The 25,771-nt window shown below is 37.3% G+C and overlaps 1 protein-coding gene across 6 annotated transcripts in view; it reads left to right on the top strand.

The window, feature by feature from the left end:
• Positions 1 to 25,771, top strand: part of ralgapa2.L (Ral GTPase activating protein, alpha subunit 2 (catalytic) L homeolog) — a 223,123-nt gene that overhangs the window by 73,611 nt on the left and 123,741 nt on the right. For all 6 annotated transcript variants that reach the window (XM_018262908.2, XM_041562670.1, XM_041562669.1 and 3 more), the window contains 5 exons: positions 891 to 981; positions 2,853 to 3,029; positions 7,316 to 7,509; positions 8,906 to 9,004; positions 9,237 to 9,392. In XM_018262908.2, coding sequence (XP_018118397.1) covers positions 891 to 981; positions 2,853 to 3,029; positions 7,316 to 7,509; positions 8,906 to 9,004; positions 9,237 to 9,392 — 717 coding nt within the window. The remainder of the gene's footprint in view (positions 1 to 890; positions 982 to 2,852; positions 3,030 to 7,315; positions 7,510 to 8,905; positions 9,005 to 9,236; positions 9,393 to 25,771) is intronic.

The following is a 25,771-nucleotide window of genomic DNA, read 5'->3' as shown; positions in this document are numbered from 1 at the left end:
AGACCTTTTTTTTTTCTCCTCCACCCCATCTACCTCCAGTCAGCAATGAGGGTGGCAAGGCCCAGAGCATGGTAGGGGCCAGATTGGCTGATTTTTTGCACGTCTGGGCCACAACGATCAAGGACACATGGGTACAAAGTGTAATAGAATCCAGTTTCTTCCTGGAAGTCAAAGAGGTCAGTCATAGTCAGTCATCAGTGGAACAGAAACGAACAAGAAGGTAGCACAAGAGTACTTGGATCAATTGTTCGAGTCAAAGGCAATAGAGAGAGTTTCTCTGCAATAAAGATGCAAGGGTTTTTACTCAAGACTTTTTCTGGTAAAGAAGGCATCGGGCAAGTTAAGGCCAGTGCTAGACATGAGAAAGTTAAATAAATATCTGCAAGCAAGGAAATTCAAGATGGAGCCATTAGCTTCTATTATGCAAGCAGTATCAGCAGGAGACTGGCTAGCCGCTTGCACAAGTACACAGGAAATATCTGGGATTTGCAATGAACAACATTCATGTGCAGTTCAGGTGCCTAATGTGTAAATGAAAGTTCTGTGAAATGCATTTGGTGTCCCACTCTCTATTTTAAGCTTGGGGATTTCCCATGGGTGAATGCTGACATAGGTGACTATGGGAAAACAGGAAATTGTTTATACATACAGCAATTTCTGTTTCCTGGTTACTTCCATGACAGCATTCACCGGGGAGTTTCCCACCCTATAAGGGACAGCTTTAATACTAAGACAAGGGGGTAGGGAGGAAGTGGAACTTTTGAATTGTTAGTGGGAGGTCCTGTCCGCTGGCCTGCAGGGGGGAATTAACCCATGGGTGAATGCTGTCATGGAAGTGACCAGGAAACATAAATTACGGTATGTATAAACAATTTCCTGTTTTTCCTCAGATATTCGTAGAGAGGAGCAGTAGCCCTGTTGAACTGGAGTGGACTACTGATTCTCAGTCTTCAAATGGAAGAGCTGCTTATCATGAGAAAGGTACAGCTGCATAGTAACATGCATAGTAACATAGTAAGTTAGGTTAAAAAAAAAAGACACAAGTTCAACCTTTAAGTCCTCAACCTTTTATACCCATGAGCAACATTCCCCTGAGTTGCATGAAAAAGTCCCTGCGGATGCCAAATAAGGGCTGTGATTGGCTATTTGCTAGCCCCCCCCCTGTGGCCTGTCTCTCCACAGGAGGCTCTGTTTGGCAGTACACATGGTTTTTATGCAAACAAACTTGCCTCCATGTTAGGAATTCAAAAATTAGCACCTGCTTTGAGGCCACTGGGAGCAACGTCCAAGGGGTTGGTGAGCAACATGTTGCTCATGAGCCACTGGTTGTGGATCACTGGCTTATATATTGAATCATAGTTATCAAGTCACCCCTTCTCCGGCGTGAACAACCCCAAGTCTTTCCTCATAGCTGAGATATTCCATACCTTTTACCAGCATAGTTGCCCTTCTCTGCACCCTCTCTGCACCCTAGTGCAGCACCATTAAAGTTATGTGTCTTGCCTATTTTTTAACATCCCAAGTGTATAACTTTACATTTATCAACACCGAATCTCATCTGCAACTTTGCCGCCAAGGTTGTCAAGAGTCTGCTGCATGGATGCCACATCCTGGATGGAATTAATTGGGCTGTATAGATTTGTGTCATCTGCAAACAATGATTCATTACTTACAATACCCTCCCCTAAGTCATTAATGAACAAGTTAAAAGTGGACCCAATAGCGAGCTCTGAGGGATCCCACTAGGAACCTTACGCCAAGTAGAGAATGTACCATTAACAACTACCCTCTGTACCTGATCCTGTAGCCAGTTTCCTATCCATGTGCAGTGATACTGTCATGGGAAAAAAATTTTTTCAAAACACATCAATTAATACTGCTGATCCAGCAGAATTCTGCAATTAAATCCATTTCTCAAAAGAGAAACAGATCTGTTTATATTAAATTTTGAAATATGACATTGGGCTAGACATATCGTTGGTTTCCCAGCTGCCCCCAGTCATGTGACTTGTGCTGTGATAAACTTCAGTCACTCTTTACTGCTGTACTGCAAGTTGGAGTGATATAACCCCCTCCCTCCCCCCCCCCCCCAACAGCCTACAACAGAACAATGGGAAGGTAATCAGATAACAGCTCCCTAACACAAGACAACAGCTGCCTGGTAGATCTATGTACAGCACTCAATAGTAAAATCCAGGTCCCACTGTGACACATTCAGTTACATTGAGTAGGAGAAACAACAGCCTGCCAGAAAGCAGTTCCATTCTAAAGTGCTGGCTCTTTCTGAAAGCACATGACCAGGCAAAATGACCTGAAATGGCTGCCTACGCAGCAATATTACAACTAAAAAAAAAAATGCACTTGCTGGTTCAGGAATGAAATTTGATATCGTAGAGTGAATGATTTGCAATGTAAACAGTGTAATTGAGAAATAAAAAATGAAAATATGTAAATATGAAAACGGAGATAAAACTTTCTAATTAAATTACTGAACAACACTAAATGACACTGGAATGGTTTCACCCATTTTGACCTTTCAGTCTTTATTGACTTTGGTAAACATGATTTATGGGTCAGTTGCACTATGCTGAGCTTAAAAACAGGGGTGTCTTAACTAGAGATCTACTCCAGGAGTCCATCCACCTTTCTATACCAAGCCATTTTGTAATGGTTATCTATCCCACAAGCATGATATATGTCAATTGCCCCACTAAATTGAAATGTTTAATGCTTTTACATTTAACACTGTATCCCACCAGAGGGCTGTCCCAAAAGATGCATTAAAAAGGTTTTTCTTTTAAATTTCAGTGATGACCATTGCTTTTAAATGATTATATGTGTGTTGTCCACAGGGGAGAGTGTAAGCAGCGATATTGCTAATGGGTACATTAAGGATGCTGAGATTTATCTGATGCCCTGGCAGAGTAGTGAGGAAGATCATGAAGTGAATACACCAACTGACGTGGCTATTGATCATGATGCGAGACAGTGGCTTCAGCTCAGTCCAGCTGATCCAATTCCGCTCACAGGTAATTATTTAGCTCATGATTTCAAACTTTACATTAATGATCCAAAAACATAAAAAAGACAGCACTCTGGTAAAAAGGCAGCTTATTGCGGTGTCCTGCAGATATCTTTTACCTTACACGTTTCAGGAATCAACCCCTTAATCATAGGCTTGATTCCCGAAATGCCTAATGCGAAAGATATCTGCAGGACACCGCAATAAACCTTCCTTTTTACCAGAGTGCCATCCTTCTTTTTGTTTTTGGCTACATCTTGGCAGCTGATCTCTCTTTGCTAACATGGCAAACCTGGAACTGGGAGCCACATTTCCGTCTGTTTGACGGCAATGTATATTTGCAGGCACTTTTTTAAGCTTGATATGCATTCCTCTTTTTGTGATGTTGGCGAGACCTTATTGAAGGCAATAAAGGGAATGTTTCTGCTACAGGAGCTTACCTGTAGTTTTCAAGTTGATGAAGCTTTCTGTAGCCTATTCCTACTGGTAAGCTCAAATGCTTCCTTTTGTGCAGTACAGATCCACAGGATTGGCTGCACATAAGTATCGGCACTCCTGTACGTGGGTAGAAACCATTCTGTAAAATTATAAGTGTTGGTTGGTTCCAGCAATATTTTTCAGCAAATCAAATTTAAAAAGGAAATTTAAAGGTAACTTTTGCATACATTTTTATTCTATATAAGATGAGGATAACGCAGTAGCATATATACGATGCGTATAAATATTTTGCAAAAACTTCAGCTATTACCTTTCATTTTCAGGTTGTAGTAGACCAAAGATTTTTAAAACTTTTTTTTGCCTCCCCACAATTTGTGGTCCAGAATTTGTCTGGGGCCCCCCAAAGCCCCATAAAACAGAAAATACTGTTATTATTCTAATTCTGCAATACTGTTGCAAATTCACATTCACGTCAAATCGTATTCTGAATTAATTTTATCCCCAGCCCAACATTCACCCCATGGGGTCTTGCTCCACAGTTTTGGAACCTTTGTAGATTGATTAAAACGTATTGTGACTGGTTACTCTTGGTGCTATTTAGAATCTGTGTTCGTAAATTATGCCCAAAATGTCATTTTTATGGTAGCTGTCTAAAAACCAAACAGGTAAGGCAGTTGCCCATACGATAATATTTGAATTAACAACAATTCTGTGACACCAGACTTTAAAGCTGGCCATAGACATGCCAATAGTATTATAAATTGTTACATACAATTATTATTATTGACCGGAATCCTTTTATTTTAGGATTGAATCCTTTGTGAAAGATTTGGCCAAATATCGAATCGGAACCCTAATTTGCATATGTAAATTAGGAAAAACAGGGAAAGAAAAAAAAAAAGAAGAAACTTTTTGCCTTCCTTGTTTGTGTGACAAAAAGTCATGTGATTTTTTTTTTTTTTTGTATTCGGATTCGGTTTGGCCAGGCACTCCGATTTGGCTGAAACCAACTGAAAGGACGAATCCAAACCGAATCCTGGATTCGGTGCATCCCTACTTAACATAAACGATCGGAACAAGGTCAATCTTTCTCTAGAAATTTCACTTTACCCTTCTGTAAACAGTAACTAATAGGATCATATGTATCTGCCCAGTAAAGGCAAAATTTAGCAAAGGAAGCCTTACATGTATAAACACAAACATACCGTGTCTGCTATACTAGTTGCCCTTTTAACATCATGCAAAATCTCATCCCTGTGAAAAAATGTTTGAATGTTTTCTTACAGTTATTGAGCATAAATGTTTAAAATAGACATCTGTCAGGGACTGGCGTTTACAGGTTATATAACAAGAAACATTTGTTTTTATCCATACTTGGACAGTACAGTTCTGGTTCTATATGATTAACCCACTCTACTCCTTATCCTATATTTTCATTTTATTACTTCTAATAAAAGAAAATTGATTTAGGAAGAAAACGAGATTTATTGATTATTTTTGTGGTCCATGGAAAAGCACGCGGTACGTAGAGACAACACGAGAAATCCCCAGACTTGCTATTGATTAAATGCCTGGAGAAGCTGCATTTTGTTTCAGTAATGGAATATAAATCTAAATGGTTTTCTTCCAAGTATTATTGTATCTTTGTTATGCTACATAACAATTTCTGAAGTTATAAAGCAATAGATATTTATTCATAATGGGGTTGAACAAGGGATTCTAAAGACACACTTAAAGACCGTTCAAACTGGGATTCTGGTGGTGCCAAAATGTGAAAGTCTTGGCTTTGCTTTGCATATCAATGGGCTGGGTACCTCCCTAGGACGGTAATTAACACAATTGTCTAAAACTAGAAGTAAATTTCTTTAGCCCTGCCTTTAGCCGAATGGCATTCTTCAGACGTGGTCTCTGCAGCATTTAAAAGATAGAGTCTAACAAAAGGCTTTGAATGGGGCTGGAAGAGAAAAGACAGTGAAAACGCTGACTTGTTCAGCTGCCTTTACAACTAGTGAGTGCATTGTAACCATGCTTTGTAGGTGTACAGTGTGCAAGCTTTGTCTCACTCATAACTCACTCACCGACACAAGACTGCAGCTGCTAGCAGGTGTTCCAACACGCATTTTCACTGTCGCTGACTTAACCCATTCAACTGCATTGTTGACAAAAAAACTCTTATCGCTTGTCGTTGCCCTTTGCCACCCGTCTTGGTACGTCTCTGTAACCTGCCAGATGAATGGCGTTTACTTTTATTGGCTTTGTGCATTTTCACAGGCTCTCTTGTGTGCTGTAGATCGGAGCCAAGCTCTATAGATACGCTACTGCATTCACTCTAGGCAGCTGCTGCTCCAAGAAACTCTTTATAAAGCAAACTGTAAAGTAGTAGAAGAGTTGCCAGAAGGGTGCATTGAGCTGCTGCCTGGTCTCACTGCCAGGGCCTTTCATGATAAATATTGTACATTAGTGCCAAGGAAGTGACAATCACAGGAATCCTATTTAAGATACCGTTTATAGCTGTTAAGTCATTCAGGCAGCCACATAATGGGGTATGTATTGCGCTCACACCATATGCACTCTCATTAGAACCCTTTCTTTGAATCATGTGCTCTGAAATACACTGTTTTATAACTCGTTATAATCAATTTGTCTGTATTATTTCAATTGACTGCGAATAGACTGTTTGCATATTTATTAATCTGATCTGATCGCACCAGCGCTTATCAGATATAAACCAGTTATGAATACAGTGGAACCTCAATTTTACATCCTCTGATTTTAAGTTTCCCCTCATTTTACATTGTTCTTTTGTGGTCCCACCTATATATTATGCATAATACATTTCCCAGATTTTGCATTTTCCTGGATTTTACACCATTTTTTTTCTATTCCCCTGAAAAATGTAAAATGGGGGTTCAACTGTACATGGTTTGGTGTTCATCAGAGGCTGTGTAATACAAACACTGCGAGCATGTACAGATGCAGGTGCCAGGGGTAGACCCATTAGCATTGTAGCAGGTGCAAAGCATCAGTGTCCTGGCACACACAGGGGTCCATCGAGTGTAGCAAATAAAAAAAATAAAAAAATATTGTTTTATTCCTTTATTCCCTCATTTCCAGTGAATTGTGGCCCACATTCACCAGTTCTGCTACTAGCAGATGCATATTTAAATAATAGGTTTGCATTTGATTAGCATTGAGTCTGTATACATAAAACATGCCTAGTCCTATCCTGCAAGATTTATAACTGGCTGATGCCGGTAAAGCATTGAGACCAGCAGGCTGTGTTTCCTACTGCTCACATCAATTTTGGGTTTGGCTTGCAACCTCTGACTAGTATTCTTCAGAATTGTCCTGCTGCATTTGTGTCTCCCCATCCACATTTATAGTGCAGTGTTTCCAAACTAAAGTGTCCACAAAACTGTAGCTTAATGGATATTTAATTGGTATCCATTATACAACTTCCAGCCAATTCTGATCACAAAGGACTTAATGGTTGATTTACAAAGAAGGGGCAAGGGTACAAAGTGCAAAAGCAGGTGCCTGGCAACATGGTTTATGTGTGCTATAAACTATTCTCTACCATGTTTCAGATACAAGTAATTACAGAACGATGTGTAAATTATTGTTGGTTTGTTAGGTCTGTGCCACAGAAATAGAACACACGTTTTATGTACAGTGTATAGAAAACAGCCTTTTGAATAACAGAGCATAACTGACATTGTCTGTATTCTCTTCCATCAAAGCTTTTAAAAAATGGACCAAATTAATATTGTCCCCCCACCAAGCACACACCCTACAATCCCCCCAGCTTCTCCCTAATCTAACCTTTCAACTCCTCTTTCTTGTGTTCCTTTCTAGATAGCATTGAGTGTCTTGCTGGGGACTGTAGCATAATTGCTGGTGGAAATTTAACTGGATGGCATCCAGATTCTGCAGCTGTCTTGTGGAGAAGAATTTTGGGGATTCTCGGCGATGTGAATAACATCCAGTCTGCAAAAATCCATGCCAGAGTTTTTGGCCATCTCTATGACCTGTGGTATAAATTGGCAAAGGTATGGCTTAGTACATATGGAAATAACAAACCAGTTGACTGAATTCCACATCCCCAGAATAAAAATGTCTCATGTTTTACTACTCTCTTAAATATCATATGTAAACCAACTTTTGTCTTGAAACATGGCAGTACCATTTTACACTGCATCCCCAGGATTGCAAAAACTAGCACAATATACATTTTGTATGTGTTAGGGTTTAGTCCAGATTTAGGGGATTTAGTGGGTGGGTTGAAATGGTAGGCTAGGGTGTAGAGATGTATATACAGCTTATGAGATCCTTGTTGACCCCTATCCTGGTACCAAGAAACAACAAGTGCTTTATCAATAAACAACCAAAGCACTTTGTTCTTTTACCACAAAAATACAGTGGATCATCTTTGTGTCCAGCCTTCAGTATAGTCTTCCTTCCTGCATTTTGGGTGCTTGTAGTTATGCAGTTATACAAGATGGCAAGTGCATGTTGCTATCAAATTAGAAGCACTAATCAAGCTGACTATGCACCAATGCACATTGGTGTTAAACTACTGTTTATTTCCCAAGACACATGTATTAGATTATTTTTATATCTTTATGTGAATGTCAAAACATGTGTTTATTGAGATATGAGGGCAGGCTTACCCCTTAAATTGCTATTTTTTTGCTTCACTGAAGTTTGTTTTGTGGGACTCCTGTTTGTATCTTTTTGCTATTCTATAGGGAACAATATGCATACCTATGGTAAAATATTTTTATAGGTCACCGAGGAGTTAGATGACCATATAAAGGCACAAGGCTGCATGTTAGGTGCTTTTATAGACGACAGGGAACTCCATGTTCAATTCTAATATCCTTGAATTTTACAACAGGGGGAACAATATTTTATTTTTATATGCACAAGTTCAGTGAGACGTGATATCATGGCAGTCGTGTCTGGGACTGTTCTGTCTTCTGTGTTGGATGTCCTTTATGTACCTTCTCTATCGGTATTCGTTTACAGTAACTTTGGAACCCTGTGTTTGTAGCACTAATGTAGTGATCCCCAACCAGTAGTTCGTGAGCAACATGTTGCTCTCCAACCCCTTGGATGTTACTCCCAGTGCCTCAAAGCAGGTGATAATTTTTGAATTTCAGGCTTGGAGACAAGTTTTAGTTGTATAAAAAACAGATGCCCTGCCAAACAGAGCCTCAATGTAGGTTGACAATCCACATAGGGGCTACTAAATGGCCAATCACAGCACTTATTTAGCACCCCAAGAACATTTTTTATGCATGTGTTGCTCCCCGACTCCTTTTACTCCTGAATGTTGCTCATGGCTTCAAAAGGTTGGGGACCCCTGCACTAATGCATTAATTGAGCATACTTATTGTGCCACCATTGTTGCACTGCTGAAATAGAATTGTTTTACTTTTACAGATTAGAGACAACCTGTCAATCAGTTTGGACAATCAGTCTTCTCCTGCACCACCTGTATTGATTCCACCTCTGAGGATGTTTGCATCATGGTTATTTAAGGTAATTTACCTTATTCCTCTGCTTTATTTTTTGTGTGTGTTAGATCTGGTCAAATAGCATCTATCCTCCAGTACATCAGTGCTCCAGATACAGAACACTACATATTTCTTTCTTTATAATGATTAAAAAATGTATGCTATGTAAAAATGTAAGCCCTACAGATGCACCACTTTGTTTTACATTTAGTCCTTCATATATTTTTTTTAATGGATTTTCTAAAATTTCTTCCTAGGCTACAACCTTGCCAAATGAGTACAAGGAAGGAAAGCTGCAAGCTTACAAACTGATTTGTAGTATGATGACCCGCCGACAAGATGTGCTCCCAAATTCAGATTTTTTAGTTCATTTTTATCTCATCATGCACACTGGGTTAAATAGCGATGATCAGGTAAGATCCAATCAAAACTTTTTATCATCATTATTTACATGTAAAAGTGCAAGCTTCTGCAGAAATACAGGCAAACCTTTCCTTATTGCAATAACCTATAAAGATCAATGTATTTGATCTACCCATTTTTTTTAACAGCCCTACAGCTGATTGGTTGCCATTGCTTACAGGACTGTGAAAACACTGCTTCTTAGTTCTGCATAACCCTTTAACTAAAGCCTTATGTTGCATAATGACAGATTTTAACATGTAGAACAATTACATCTCTTGGTAAGAGTATTGATTTTAAATATTGCCTTTTTAAATACATCTTTCTTTACTGCTCCTTTAAAGCACTTTAAAGTCCTGCTTTATGGCTGCTGAAATTTTATGATTGCAACTGATCTAATGTTGAGAATATAAGGCACATAATTGATTTATGTTATTTAATTTATGTTCATTTCTTGCTGATTGCATCATCAAGAGTGTTTACAATTAAATAAGTTGCTTCTTATGGGGAACAATTAAAAACAACGGAAAGAAACTGAAAACAGGGATTAAGGGTGACAGATTAAAGAGAGGCTAAGGAAAGTAAGAGGGATGGAGATTACACAGAGGCGAGACTGGAGATTAAGAAGGGATGTGCGCAATATGAGAAGGAAGCAAGAAACTAAATAGGTCAAGTATGGGAATAGAATAAGTGAGTGAGAGAGTTAGAGACAGAGATGTACTTTCTTTATATAATAATTGTTGGGTACATGAAGTTACTTGCCTGAACAGTAAAACAGCAGCTCCAGGCTGGAGCCTAAATTTGGTTACCTAATACCTGGACGTATGGCAGTCTCAATTCACTGTACCAGTTGGAATGGATCTTAGCCTTGTAATAGCTTAAAAAGCTTATATCTTTTTGCACTGCCAAATTAGTCCCAAGAGGTAATATTCCTTCATCACAATAATTTTTATTCTTTTTAATGTTGGGATACGAGAGGAAAAGCTTTAGCAATTGCATGGAGCATAGCTTCAAGAGGAATATGAAAAACTCCATACACACAGTTTTTTAGCTAATGCCTACATGTAATTTTACAGATAAGTTTCAAAGAATTTCATCCAGGCACTGGCTCAGATAATAGTAGTTTATCTTATAAATGTTTGTAAACTCTAAACGACACTTACACTATAAGGGATATTATTAGCCAGTCTAAAAGGGCCAACATTGAGGGTAATGGCACATCTGGCGATTCAGGGAGATTTAGTCGCCTGGCGACTAATCACCTCTTCTTTGGGGCGACTAATCTCCCGAACGCCTTCCCCCTGTCTTGAGCCGGCCATAATGAAAAGTCGACAGCGGCATGGCACACGCTGTGCTTCATATTCAGAAGTCGCCCGCCATGCCGCAGGCGACTTTTCATTATGATCGGCGCAAGACAGGGGGAAAACATTCTGGGAGATTAGTCGCCCCCCAAAGAAGAGGCGATTAGTTGGGACTAAATCTCCCTGAATCGCCGGGTGTGCCCTTACCCTAACAGATTACAGCCCCCAGAATCAAAAGGTACATCAAACTACAAAAAGGAATATCCCGTAACTTAAATTCATACATACACTGCCCTGCCTAACTCCACAAAATGAATAGATTTTACCCATCACTTGTCTTGCAGAACACTTAGCTTTCCCAGATTTAGCAGCTCCAGAAAAAAAGTTTCTACTGGTATTACTGAGCCATCTGTTTATAGGCAAGTATATTGGCTTTCTAGCCCTTACACGTTTACAGTAGGCCAAGGAAAGATACTTGGAATAATATGAAGTCCAGTGGTTAAGCCTAATAATCAGGTGCACCTTGCACAAAGCTGCCTAAAGAAATTCAAAAAAAAAATTTCAAGTACAGGTATTTGATCCATTATCCAGAAACCAGTTAAACAGAAAGCTCCAAATTACAGGAAGGTTATCTTCCATAGACTCCATTTTAATCAAATACTTCTAATTTTTAAAAATGATTTCCTTTTTTTGTGTAATAATAAAATGAACCTTTTACTTGATCCCAGCTTTGCTACAATTAATCCTTGTTAAGGCAAAACAATCCTATTGGGTTTATTTAATGTTTAAATGAGTGATCCCAATCCTGTAAATAACTCTTATCCCGAAAACCCCAGGTCCCAAGCATTCTGCATAACGGGTCACATACCTGTAATTTCCACCTCTAATTTTCTGCAATGCACCTTGTAAATAACAGGGCTTCTGCTACATGGATGTAGTTATTGCTTGGAATGGTAACATCCACTTCTCCTGTATGCAATTCATTGTCTAGTTTTTGAAGAACAGTGGTTTTTCATACTACCAAAAATATATTCAGGATTTAGATGTTCATAAACAACGAGACTGATTGTACACATCTTGTTAAATGCTAATGGCAGGCTAAGGGGATTTTTTTCCTCACCTTTCATTGAATCTGCCATGTTAGTGACATCCCAGCAGACAAGCTATGTGCCTGGGATAAAACAGAAACCTCAGCCTTAATTGTGTTGATTTTATTCCCTGATAATACCCACTTCAGTTCTACAGTATGCCTGCAATATAAAAGCAGTCTTGCAGTGTTTGTGACTTATTTCCTTGTCTCTCCCCTGTTTCCCTAACCCTTCTAGGTGTTGCGGCAATGTTCACACTCTTTTTAACTTTGTATCTTTAAATCCTTGTTATACACATAAAAATGTTAATATTTCTTTTACAGTAAGATCTCATTCACACTATTAAGAATTATTCTACCATTGATGAGTGAATGAGTTGGCGTTGGCTGCTTTCTTTATTCATGGTCTTTGAGTAGTGATATACACAGGTCACATTCATTTGTCCATAAGGTGGCACCATTGGATGCTTTTTAGTTAAAGGGCAGTGGGATAACACAGGGTGGTAGCATATTAGCCAGTGGCTTGTTTTATGTTTGCACATTATTGGAAAATTACTTGACTTAAGGGAAAACTGTCCTTGTTCACATGACAACATTTTATTGACATGCTGCATATGATCCTGGCATATACCAAGCCATTGTTAAAGCAGACATGCCTTGCTTATAAACCAAACCTTTAGCTGTTCATTCGTATACTGAAGAACCAGCATTTGCATTATTTATTTATTTATTTATCTGAGAAACAGAGCTGTATGTATGAACTTGCTCTTGAAATTAGAGGGTGCATGTAGATATGATGACTGGGAATATGGGAATGGGTAGACTAGATAGTCAAGTGGCACTTGCCTACTTCCACCCACCCCCTTTTTTCCTCTTTCTTATGAATGCTGTACCCACTTTGTCCTTACGCCATCAGCATCTATTTTCACAGCTTGGATGCATTACCATTTGCACATGTCTAGTTTTTGGCTCTAGATTGAACCTGATTACCTGAGTGTACCTGAGTGTAGTCCGATCACCTGACTGAAAAATGCTGCAAAACGATGAAAAAAGGGCAGCCAGTATACCATTCCTGGAAGAGTCATTGGAATATAAATATATATATATATATATATATATATATATATATATATATATATATATATATATATATATATATATATATATATATATATATATATATATATATCTCTGCTTGCATGGGGCTAAATGTAATGTACAGCCTTGTATCAAAATCTGCATTTGCTCGATTGTTGCCCTGCTTTTTTCCTCTAGATTTTGCAGCAATTTCAGATGATCGTTTACACAATTTTATTTATCTTTAAGGTAATTATGTACCTCGACAGACCTAATAGGTCACAGGCATCAGATGAGCTTTTACATTCTAAACCAGGGGTGCACTAAATCCACTCCCCCCCTTTTTTCAGCCAAATACCAAATCTTTCACAATACCATAAATTTTGCACCTTCTTTGTGGTTTATAGTTACATAAATTTAAGGGACTGATTTTCTAATGTGGTATTTCATTCATTTTCACAAATTGCATTTTTAGCACTAGGCTTTAGCACATGGGCAGATTCAGGGAGATTTAGTTGCCTGGTGACTATTCGCTTCTTCTGCGGGGCGAGAATCTCCCCGAACTCCCGAAATGCCTTCCCCCTGGATTCTGCCTGCTATAATGAGAAAACGCCAGCGACAATGCACTCGCGGCGCTTAGATTTCCGAAGACTTCGCCAGGCAACTAAATCTCACCGAATTTGCCCGTGTGATAGCTCCCTAAATATTGTGGATTATACGAATTTCTCGAAACCACGAAAATTCATAATTTAATAAAGAAAAAACAGAAATACAAAATCCCCATTGTAGATGTCAACTGGGCTTTTTATACTAAAAAAATCACAAATTTTCAGGATTTTTGTATCCAGAGTTTAATAAATAACCCCCTGTGTGAATTTTGTTTTTTTTATTTAAAACATCACTATACCAGTATATTCAATAAATCTGCCATTACTATGGGGCAAATTTATTAGCATTCAAATTTAAGTTTTTACCATGACTAAAGATTTTTGGCACTAAAACTCTGATCCGAATTAAGATTTACAAAAATCAAATGTTCGAGATTTATTAAGCACAAAAAACTTGAATTCAAAAATTTGGCATCTAAAAGCTGTTAAGTTCAAGCAGAAGTCACTGGGAGTTGTCCTAGCAAAATACAAGCATTTTTTTCTTTAAGTTGGTAGACTCATTGAAATTGATAAGTAAAATGTGATTGTGCTGCATTCAAGGTTTTTCTTTTCCCTATGCTTTTTAAGCAATGTGCATGTGAGATGGCGAGTTTGCCAATTTTTGTCATTTCATGGTCCTCTAAAGACTTTCTGTAAGTACAGGTATGGGATCCCTTATCTGGAAATCCATTATCCATTATTCAGAAAGCTTTGAATTATAGGAAGGCCATATCGCATAGTCCATTTAAAGCATAAATTCTAATTAAAAAAAAATAAATAAATGACTTCCTTGTTTAATATAAGAATAAAACAGTACCTTGAACTTGATGGTTACTAAGCTGCCTGTTTGGTGGCAAAACAATGTTATTTGGTTTATTTAATGTTTAAATTATTTTTATTACAATAAAGGTATGGTGATCCAAATTATGGAAAGATTACTTATCCAGAAACCCCCAGGTCTTAAGCATTCTAGATAATAGATCCAATACTATACAGAGTTTTTATTATGCAGGTTTATAATCTATGTGTTTTGGTAGAAAATATTTAGTGCTGGAGGCAGTATGCACTCGAATATCCAACTGTCATGGCAAGGGCTTGACATTGGCATGTGTAGGATCAGGATCAAACCATAATTGTGATCTTTCTCATTGCTACCCAAACAGTAGTTTAAACTCGGCACACTGCAGAGCCTCTTACATTAGGTTATTTACATCCCCACCCGAGAATCTGACATTGGCCTGTTTCAGATTTCTCACATATATGATCACTAATGAGTGACAACGCCTGTTTTTAGAAACAGTAATGCATTCAAACTGTAGTTATCTACAGTTCAAGTATTTTGAATTTTAAATTAAATAAAGGTGGGCATACACTTGCTGTTAAAAGCTGGCGACAGACAAGTCAGCAGCTTATTGGGCCGTTCGTGGGACTCTCCGACAGGACTGACTTCCCCGTACGATATCTGGCCAAGAGAGGGCCCAAGATCGGATCAGCCCGATATTGCCCACCTCAAGGTGGGAATATCGGGGAGAGTCTATCTGTGTATGGCCACCTTTATTTAGTGCACTCCCTTGCTGCAATTATATTATTCAGCCCTTGAACAAACAAACAAAGTGTGGCAGCATAGGGAATTGTTTTGTTTCTAGTTTTTTGGGCTGCAGTTTAGTAATGTTTCAGTTATTGACCCTTTCATTTTTATCATTGTATATCTTTGTATTGCCTTCTGCTCAATATATTGTGAATCTGCCCCAAAACTCAGGAGACTGACCATAGCCTACAGCAAACTGAGCTTAAGCAATGTCTAAGCACAAAATAATGTGGCAAGCTGTAAGAGGCATCCTCAGACACGTGAATTTTACTGCTATAACCTTTGGGCTGGTAAAAAATCCTGAAACACATAAACATCATTTCCAGCCTAATTCTTTATGGGCTTTCGTTCTCTTTTAATGCTAGAAAGACAAAAAAAAAAAAAACTTTCTGTGCTTTATATACAACATGACAACATAGTCCTTTACAAATGGAGATTTTGGAATCCTGAAGACTCCACTTTGTAAAACTGTGAAAATGGATACTACAAGAATGCCCTACATAACAGATGGTGCTGGTTCCAGTAAAGTGCGATTACATTTTAGCAGATATGTCTTAAGAATGCTACAATATGGACAAAGAGTAAGGTGATATCTACAAAGAGGATTGGACAAAAAAAAAAAGGGACTAACTGAAAACTTAATGATGACATGTTTATGGCTATTGGGTTAACAGCAGCAGATGCTATTAAGCAAGTAAAAAAAAAATGGTCTGTTTTAACACTTTATTGAGTCTTGTAACAGGCAACCATTTCTATTGAGGAAATCCATTTAAATAAGTGAACATGGTTATATTTTCTTCTAGTAAAGCTTGGTACTAGCTGAGGACAGATGCAGAAGTGAAAAGGGAGAATCTTCCTGTTCCAAAACTTGCACCCTACCGTAATAATAATTTTAATGTTAAAACAGATATTTTTCTAGCCTTCCGTATATGGTTTTTTTGAGCCTTAATTTTCTGTTGTTTCTAATATTTATACAAATGTATTTATTCATTTTCTGGTATTTCTATAGCACTGACACATTTACACAGCAATGTACAGAGATTATACATCATTCACATCAGTCCCTGCCCGAGTGGAGCTTACATTCTAAAGTCTATCATATCCCTACACAGTAGGGCCGGTTTTATAAGGAGCAAATTAACATGGCCGTATCTTTTTGGAGTGTGGGAGTACCCTGTGGAAACCCACTCAGACACAGGAAGAATTCCTTGCAGACCAAATTGTCTTAAAAAAAAAATACACCAATATTTCTTAATTTTTATTAAGACAAAAATTATCTTAAATACGTAATGTTTCTTTATATAATATAACTTTACAATAATAAAATAAATGCCTGCAGTCAGGACTAGACTAATATTCTGTTCACCAACATAATTAGTACAGATATGTGATCTGTTATCCCAAAATCCATCATCCAGAAAGCTTTGAATTAAAGGAAAGCCATTTCCCATAGACTCCATTTTAATCCAGTAATTCAAAGTGCTAATAATGATTATCTTTTTCTGTTTAATAATAAAACAGTACCTTGTACTTTTTAGTTGAATGGCAGTGGGATAACACAGGGTGGTAGTATATTAGCCAGTGGCCTGTTTTATATTTGTACATTATTGACAGATTACTTACTCTAACTGACAAAACTGAGATAGGACAGTCAGGTTTAGGAACTTCAAGTAATAATTATTTACAAAAGCAGAACTATCAGCAAAAACCAATCAATGTGACCTATGTAGATTGATATTTTGAAAAGAAAATTTAGTGTCAGTGTCACTTTAAGGGAAAACTGTCCTTGTTCACATAGTTACATAATTAAATTGGGTTGAAAAAAGACAACGTCGATCAAGTTCAACCCCTCCAAATGAAAACCCAGCATACACATACCCCTTCATACTTTCACATAAATTATATATTCCCATATATATATATATATATATATATATATATATATATATATATATATATATATATATATATATATATATATATATATATATATATATATATATATATATAATAACTATAGAGTTTAGTATCACAATAGCCTTTGGTATTATGTCTGTCCAAGAAATCATCCATCCATGCTTGACAAAGGGTCGTGTCACCGAAACGTTTTATTTTCACACATTAAAACAAGCTGGGTGCTCCCTGCAAGTTGAATGCCTTTTGTGCCGATATATTCTTCAATTTACTGAGTGGGAGGTTGCCAGATCCTCTAATATCGTGCACCAGGTCAATCTGACCAAGGGTGTGCAACTGTTCGTTTCCTTGTGCAAGAAATCATCGAAGCCACTCAAGGCATTAACTGAATCAGCCATCATAACATCATCCAGCAGTGCATTCCACAACCTCACTGTCCTCTCTGTGAAGAACCACCTACGTTGCTTCAAATCAAAAAAAAAATTCTTCTAGTTTGAAAAACAACATTTTATGACAACATTTTATTGAATTGCTGCATATGATCCTGGCATATACCAAGCCGTCCTATGCCATTACTAAAGCAGACATATCCTGCTTATAAACCAAAACTTTAGCTGTTCATTCATATAATGTAGAACCAGCATTTGGATTATTTATTTATCTGAGAAACAGAGCTGTATGTATGAACTTGCTCTTGAAATTAGGTGAATATAGATGTAGATATGATGACTGAATTTAAATGGGACCCGTCACCCAAAAAAATATTCAAAATCCTATTTTATCACATTAGCCAAGCAAAATGAACTTTAATTACACTATTTAAATTATTTGAATCTTGCTCCCTTCAGTCTGGGATTTCAAAAGTATAGCAAGCAGGCAGCAGCCATTCTGTGGACACTGTTATTAAGGCAAGCCTTGCATCATCTCAGAATCTTGTTTGTTTACCAGAATGGGGGACCCGATGTCCATCCCCATGCACTGGCTACACAATTAAATGGTAAAGAGAGTAAAGAGAATGGGGGGAATTTGTGGAGAGCAGTGACATCTAGGAAGTGCTGAATGGAAAGTGAAAGTAATTGTCTGCCCTGACTCTATGCCCAGGGCATAGAGGAGTGGCAGATAATATTTGATTGACAGCTGGGATTTTTAAATGAGCTGACAACAGCTATGAATGCTTTCATAAAAAATAGAAATTGGATTTCATGTTTAATTTGAAAAGGACTTTTATTAAACAGATTTTTGTGTCTGGGTGACAGGTCCACTTTAAGAATGGTTTTGATATACATAACCCTATCCTGAAAAAGTGGGAATGGGCAGACTAGATAGTCAAGTGGCTCTTACCTACTTCCACCCATTCCCTTTTTTTTCTCTTTCTTATAAACGCTGTACCCGCTTTGTCCTTATGCCATCAGCATCTATTTGCACAGCTTGGATGCATTACCATTTACACATGGCTAGTGTTTGACTTGTTTACATGAGTATTTTTGATCTCCTGGCTCCAGATAGAACCCAAGTACCTGAGTGCAGTCCGATCCCCTGACAGTACAGGGATTGTTTGTACATATACTGAAATATATTTATGCTGGCCAACTACGTCAGTCATCCCTGGTATGGCCAGTCCTACACAACTTTCATCTGATTCATTAAAATTTCTATTGCTTCATTATACATTTTACACAGGGACTAAGTTTTACCTGCAATTTGCTTGCTGCTTTCAAGGTTAAAACTCCCAAACATGGTTGCTCTTTTATTAGCCACCACTGGGATCACCTGACTTTAGCTGAAAAGGGTGGGAGCTACAACATGGAGCTGGCCACCGCTCCTGTATAAACTATAACAAACAAAAAAATATTAAGGGAGGGGTGCAATAAGGCTGTGGCCACAAAATACATATAGACAAATACAAGAGCTCCTCTGCACTCAATTATCAATATGTAGCAATATATTTAGACATTGAGACATTTTGTGCCTTAAGATACTAAAAAATGCCTTGCCCTTTAAAAAAATATATATACCGATATATATATATATATATATATATATATATATATATATATATATATATATATATATATATATATATATATATATATATATATATATATATATATATATATATATATATATATATATATAGTACCTGTTCATTAAATCTTTCTGTTACATGACCTTTTTGCTTGCATGTACAGCACCGTCTCAAAATCTGCATTTTATGCGCTATTGTGGGTCCCCAGACATCCTCATTCACTTGCATTGCATTAGTCATATTGGCTTCCAACAGGATTGATGGTATCAAAATGAGTGACATTGTGCTTAAAGCTGCACTAGCCTCACTGTAGCTTTTGTTCCAATGTCAATCTATTACACAATGGAGAAGGGGGTCGGCGACCCCCATCACCAGAGGGGAAGCGTATAGTCAATGCCTTGGAACTAGTCTACTTGAATTATTAATAAAATTTCAGTTTCTGCTAAATGTAATTGTACTTCTTCGTTTAAATTCTCCAGTATACATGGGTAAAAGAGTTAAAAAAATAAAATAAAAATGCCACAGCAGTACATAACACATTTCTACCATTGACCGTAGAACACCTTGTGGACTTAAATACTGTACTGATATAAGGATTCAAATACGTATTGGAGGAGGGAATTTACCATCTGCACACAAATTTAGTGGTAATGTGTATTTATATGTAACGTGCTTAAAGTGGACCTGTCACCCAGAAAGATCTGTATATTAAAAGTCCTTTTCAAATTAAACATGAAATCCAATTTCTTTTTTTTTTATTAAAGCATTCATAGCTGTTGTAAACTCATTTAAAAATCTCAGCTGTCAATCAAATATTGCCTGCCCCTTCTCTATGCCTTAAGCATAGAGGCGGGGCAAGCAATTTCTTCTCCAAATCACTTTCCATTCAGCATTTCCTAGATGTCACTACTCTCCCCACATTCCCCAGTTATCTTCACCATTTAATTGTGTAGCCAGGGCATGGGGATGGACATCGGGTCCCCCGTTCTGGTGCACAAACAAGATTCTGAGATGATGCAAGACTTGTCCTAATAACAGTGTCCACAAAATGGCTCCTGCCTGCTTGCTATAATTATGAATTCCCAGACTGAAGGAAACAAGTTTCAGATAATTTATACAGTGTAATTAAAGTTCATTTTGCTTGACTAACATGATAAAATAGGATTTGGAATAATTTTTTTGGGTGACGGGTCCCCTTTAAGTTCAAGCATCAACAAAGTGTATTAAGTCTATAAAGTAAGAAGCAGGGTTTCTTGGATGCATCAGTTGACTGTTAGGGGCAGATTTATTATTTATTATCAAGTTGTGTTTTCCACGAAAAAAAATAAGTTTTCGAGGTTATTTTTGGGTCAAAAAACAATTTTTGAATTTTTTTACAGATGTATTATACACCAACCCTGGAAATATCTTGAATCTGAAAATACACCTTCTAAAACCTGTCTAGGACATGTCGTATTCAATGTCAGAGGTCCCTTGAACCATTTGAACATATTAATAGCCTTCATATGTTGAAGTTTTTTCGGTGGGTTTCACTCGAAAACTCGAGGGATTCGAGTTTTGTATTCTGCACTAACCTCGATCAATTTCAGTTTTCTGGTTATTAACCCTGAACTTGGTGATTTGAGTCTTTTGTAAATAAGAAACCATTTTAGTTGTGAGTTCATTTGAGGTTTTAAAAAGCTCACATAGCTCTAAAATTCGTCCTTTGATAAATAACCCCTAAATGGATATCCTTTTACTTATTACTAGTTTCATAGCACAAAGTTATTCTATTCTAAAACCAAGTTAAGTAGTGTTGTTCACCCGAGTTCAGCAAGATTGTTGCACAAAAATGTGTGCGTTTGAGTGATAAAGACTTGATTTTTCCTTAATTTTATATCTTTTGAGAAAAAAATTAGGGTATATTTTTTTTGTCATTTCGATTCAATGAAAGTACACCTCACGAATTTGTACAATTAATGAATATTCTGCTTTGCTGGGGAAGAACAGATTGACGGCCTATCTGGTTACACAACGGCAAACATTATTTTCCCTTCCACAAAAATGTCAAGTTAAAAATAGCAGAGTGCATACATATTTATTTTCATTTGACCTTTTTCCCTTCTGTTTTTCTGACTATAACTGGCATCTGTGTTGAAGACTTTAAAACCCCATGCTATATTATTTTTTATTTTATTTAATGCCCCATCACCTTGTGATTCATTTTAACCCCTGCTAGGCTGATGCTTAGAAACCCCTCATGGGTGTTGCAGGGGATTAACCTTATTGGTGCCAGTGCAAATCTGTGCATTACAGACCTGGAGGGGGTAAATCCATTTTTTTGTTTGCACTGCTAATTAATTTAAACTGGAATACGGAGGGGACATTTCCTATTTTATGACTGCAGCATTTCAGTTTGAATTGAAATGGTCCATAATGATTCTACTTTCCCTTCCCACCCTATAATACCTTTTTATAACAACACAAGAACGAAATTATAGCTGTGCAATTATGTAAACAATGGAAATGCTTGCAGAACGAACCCTTCCTTTTCTTACCGTTTTATTCTTCATAATTGTGGAAAGCTTTGGAGCCGATAATAAACAAAATTATTTTACACATTTATCCCTCAAAAGGTCAATTATGAGAGAGCTGCAGAGACAACGTCGCTCCAAATGAGTAAACCAATTTCTGTTGCTGTCACCATATGTTTTTCCCCTTATTGGCTGTGTTTTTCCACTCATTGTGTACATACAGTAGCATTCAATTAAAGTGATTCATTTACCAGGCTGCATGCTTCTGAATGTAGTTTGTGTTTAAAGAACCGCACTTTGGATTCTGGAAAGAAATATCTATTTGGATTACGTGATTTTCTTTTCTCTTGCCTTTAAGCTTTCTGATAAATGACAGATGTTCACACTGGTTGGCGTCTCACTAAATGGGAAAAATGAATTGTATTCATTCAGGGCAATAAAAAGTGATCCTTTTCTATTTGATATGAGGTGTGGGTGGTAATAGGGTGTACTGTTATCCAGTGGCGTAACTAGATTTTAATGGGCCCCACAACAAATTCATTTTTAGGACCCCCAACATAACCCGAGGTTGTCCTTTTTTACCAATTTATGTTAAAATTGATCATTATTTAGGGGGCCCCTATACCTCCAGGGTCTGCTTCCTCTGTAGTTAAATCCCTGCTATTATCACAATTTCTGTTGCTTTTTAATATATATTAAAAAGTTTCCAACCAATCAGCCCAACAGATGGATTTCATACCAGGAGCCATACTCTGCATAAGTGCTCTTTTCTGTTATTTAAAATGATCAGAACAGCAGATAGTTGCAGCTTCTCTTACCTTGTACCTTACGCTCAAAGATACTGTGTTTGTTATATGATTTGATATTTGACTATTATCCATAATATATTATTACACTATTATCCATAGTATTATTATACTATTTATCCTTCTCTATATACATATAGAAAAAGGTTGGGAACCGCTCTTAACTCTTTGGAGTTTTGTTTATCATTGACTGATCTTTCAAAGTAGCAACTTCCTTTTAATATATAACCTCCCATATGTACGGCACTAAGCCTAGGAGCAGTAACCAATAGCAACCAATAAAATGTTTGCATTTAAACAGGTGACCAGTAAATGCAACCTGCTGATTGGTTGCTATGGGTTAATGCCCCCGGCAAATTCAGTGCCTTTTATTACATAACCCTCAACATGCCTTATGGAAACAGCAGTATTTTCAGCAGTGACATAAAGTTTATTGTATTAAAAGAAAATATGCATCATGACAAAATTAGATAAGTGCATAAATGTGGGCACCCCAACAGAGCTATATAATACTATACTTTTTAAGTTTTTAAGACCCTTGATGTGTTTATCTGGATTGATAATAAATAACATGGTCCTCTGCCATTGACTTGTAAATTAACTCGGCAGGTTTAAGGTGACAAATATTCAAATTAGAACTGTTTACAGGGTCGAAATGTGATGAATCTCACATTGAAATGGGGAATTAAAATATGAATGTGTGAATTTTGACACCAAAAAAAAAAAAAGTAAAAATTCAAATTTGAGTTTACTATTCGACCCTTAATAAATCTGCCCCTCAGTACAGTACTCCCTTTGTGTGAAATTGAAGGGCATGTAAGTGCATGGCCATGTACAGTTTACGAACTGGTGCCTGTCAAAAAAACAGTTCACAGAAAGCACCATGCAATGGCACAGACACAATGACATCCCTTCCTCGGCACCGGTGAGGGTGCAGTAGTGTCCAGCTCTGTGTCAGATGCACCATGTTTGGTGCATGTTTACATGCAATTGCTGTTTAGAAAATTATTCAAAAATTACACTTACACTGATCATTTTCTAATATTATTATTAACCACTTTTAATCCTAACAGATTATCAAAACAGATGGCTGTTTACCCTTTGTATGTAAATTATTAAATATAACTGCTTGGCATGCTGATCTGAAGAGCAAGAGAATAAATCCACTCCATTTCTATTCTTCAACTGCAATCCTTGCTCAATCTGTGTGTCTGTTTGTTACAGCTGGATAGTTCCTTACTGTGAATGCAGTGTCCACAGCACATCATACATTTGATCAATATGAAATTTTTGGCACGATGGAAATTATAAATTGTATTTCATGTTCAGTAAAAACTTCAAATATGCATTTAAGGTAATTTAGTGAAAACAGAATGTAACCACGTGAGGCTCTTTTTCTAAATTGTCACTGCTGAATACAGTGACAGCACAAGACCTATTTGTTTGGAGCATGTGTTTTTTTATTGGTGCTCAGCAGCACACAAACATCATATCCCCATTAACAATGCATTCAGGCAGGACATTACCTGCTTGAATGCACAATGCCAATGGTAAAGTTGTTTAAAGAGGAATAATGGTCTGGGCTGATTTCCATGGTTAGGGCTAGGGCCCTGATTCCACTGAAAGTAGACCTTTACTGCAAGAGTGTACAATGATATACTTGACAGTTCTCTGCTTCCTACTTTGTTGGCACAGTTTCTGAATGAGTTGTTAGCCAGTCAGATGTCCAACTGCTTTTAGTCATATAGTATAGGTATTACAAGAATTATAGACTAGTTATAAAATGTTAGGAGTTAAAAGTGCAGGTGAAGTTTTGATCCATCCATATTTTACTGATAACCCAAGCTTCCCCCCTAGCAATTCATATCAATAAAGCTATGAATAATGGTAATCGGAATATGCAAATTAGGGTTTGCTTCAGAAATTTGTCATGTCCTTGATTTGAGAGTTCAGCGTTGGGCTGAATTCAACAGTGTTGATATTGTAAACCCCAACTCTGAAGGAGTAAGCAATACAGGCATGGAATCCATTATCCGGAAACCCATTATCTAGAAAGCTCCAGAATTATGGAAAGGCCATCTCCTAGAGACGCCATTAAAATCAAATAATCCAAATTTTTTTAAATAATTTCCCTTTTCTCTATAATAACAAAACAGTACCTTGTACTCATATGCATAATCCCTATTGGAAGCAAAACCAGCCTACTGGGTTTATTTAGTGTTTTCATGATTTTCTAGTAGACTTAAGGTATGAATATCCAAATTACAGAAAGACCCGTTATCTGGAAAACCCCAGGTCCCTAACATTCTGGATAACAGGTCTCATACCTGTACTACTTTGGAGCTTTAGGGGTATTGTGTCTTTTGGTCTTGGGCAGCTAAATTTGGCATCCATAAGTATACCAGCTCTATTTGGAAGGGTTTAAACTTAGTATTTTTTGGCTGACAATTAAGCTGTTCGCTAAATACATCATGAAGGTTTAAAAAACACTTTTACCCCAAGGGGCCCCCTAATTCCTTCTCAGCCATACCTTAAAATCAGCCTTCAGTATCAAGTCCTGCTTAAAAAAGGCAACAGGTGCTATCAAATCAGGTAGGGGGTTAATTTAAAAATGGACCAGATATGTCAAGTCACTGGACTTCCAACAGCATAATTCTGAGCATTGAATGCTACTGTTACAACTGTGTTTTTGTTTACTGTAAATGCAGAGTGTTAGACATTCTGCTGAGATGCTTTTAGCATTTTGGCCACAAAACATTCCATTGAAGACTCCTGTAAATCCCAAGAAGTTAAAGCATTCACTCAATTCAGTATGTTGTTCATTTTTTATGAGTTTAAACACGTTAAGTCCGACAGATGGAAGAAAAAGCCAGCAGAGCAAACGTAACAGCATAGCTGTTTGTGTTATTAGCCTTCAGCTGTACTACATTCTGTCACCTCTCTCAGCCAGGTCTCTCCGAACCCTTTTATTGTAGCATATGTCAACAGAGATCTACTTCCATCTGCTACTGCTGCGTAGCTTGCTGCTAAAATCCAAAGGCAAGGGCTCGGTACAATACCTAGTGGTGACAGTAATTACAGGTGTGTTGTGGGGAACCCTCGGCATTAATCAACCCCTTAATTATATTTTTTTTAAAAAGGTGCTTCTTTTGTTCCTTCCCTGGAGCAGTTCAGAGCACCATTTATGAGCTGCAGAGCCCATCTGCTCACTCTCAGAATGTTTGCTCTTCCTGATATTGACTTAAAATGTATCAAAGGAAGTGATTAAAGCCAGTTTATATATTAACCTGAAAGAAGCAGTACAGTGGTGTGTTTGTGCAGTGAAAACACAATCTGTTCATTTGTCACAAATGAAACTGCGTTTTTACCTAGGCAAGTATACTGTGGCATTAGATAGCCATATGTGTGTCGGCCATAAATATTTGCTTGAT

Source organism: Xenopus laevis, chromosome 5L (assembly GCF_017654675.1).
Source record: "Xenopus laevis strain J_2021 chromosome 5L, Xenopus_laevis_v10.1, whole genome shotgun sequence".
Lineage (NCBI taxonomy): Eukaryota > Metazoa > Chordata > Amphibia > Anura > Pipidae > Xenopus > Xenopus laevis.
The sequence above is the reverse complement of the archived record's forward strand: the minus strand, read 5'-3'. Positions and strand labels throughout refer to the sequence as shown.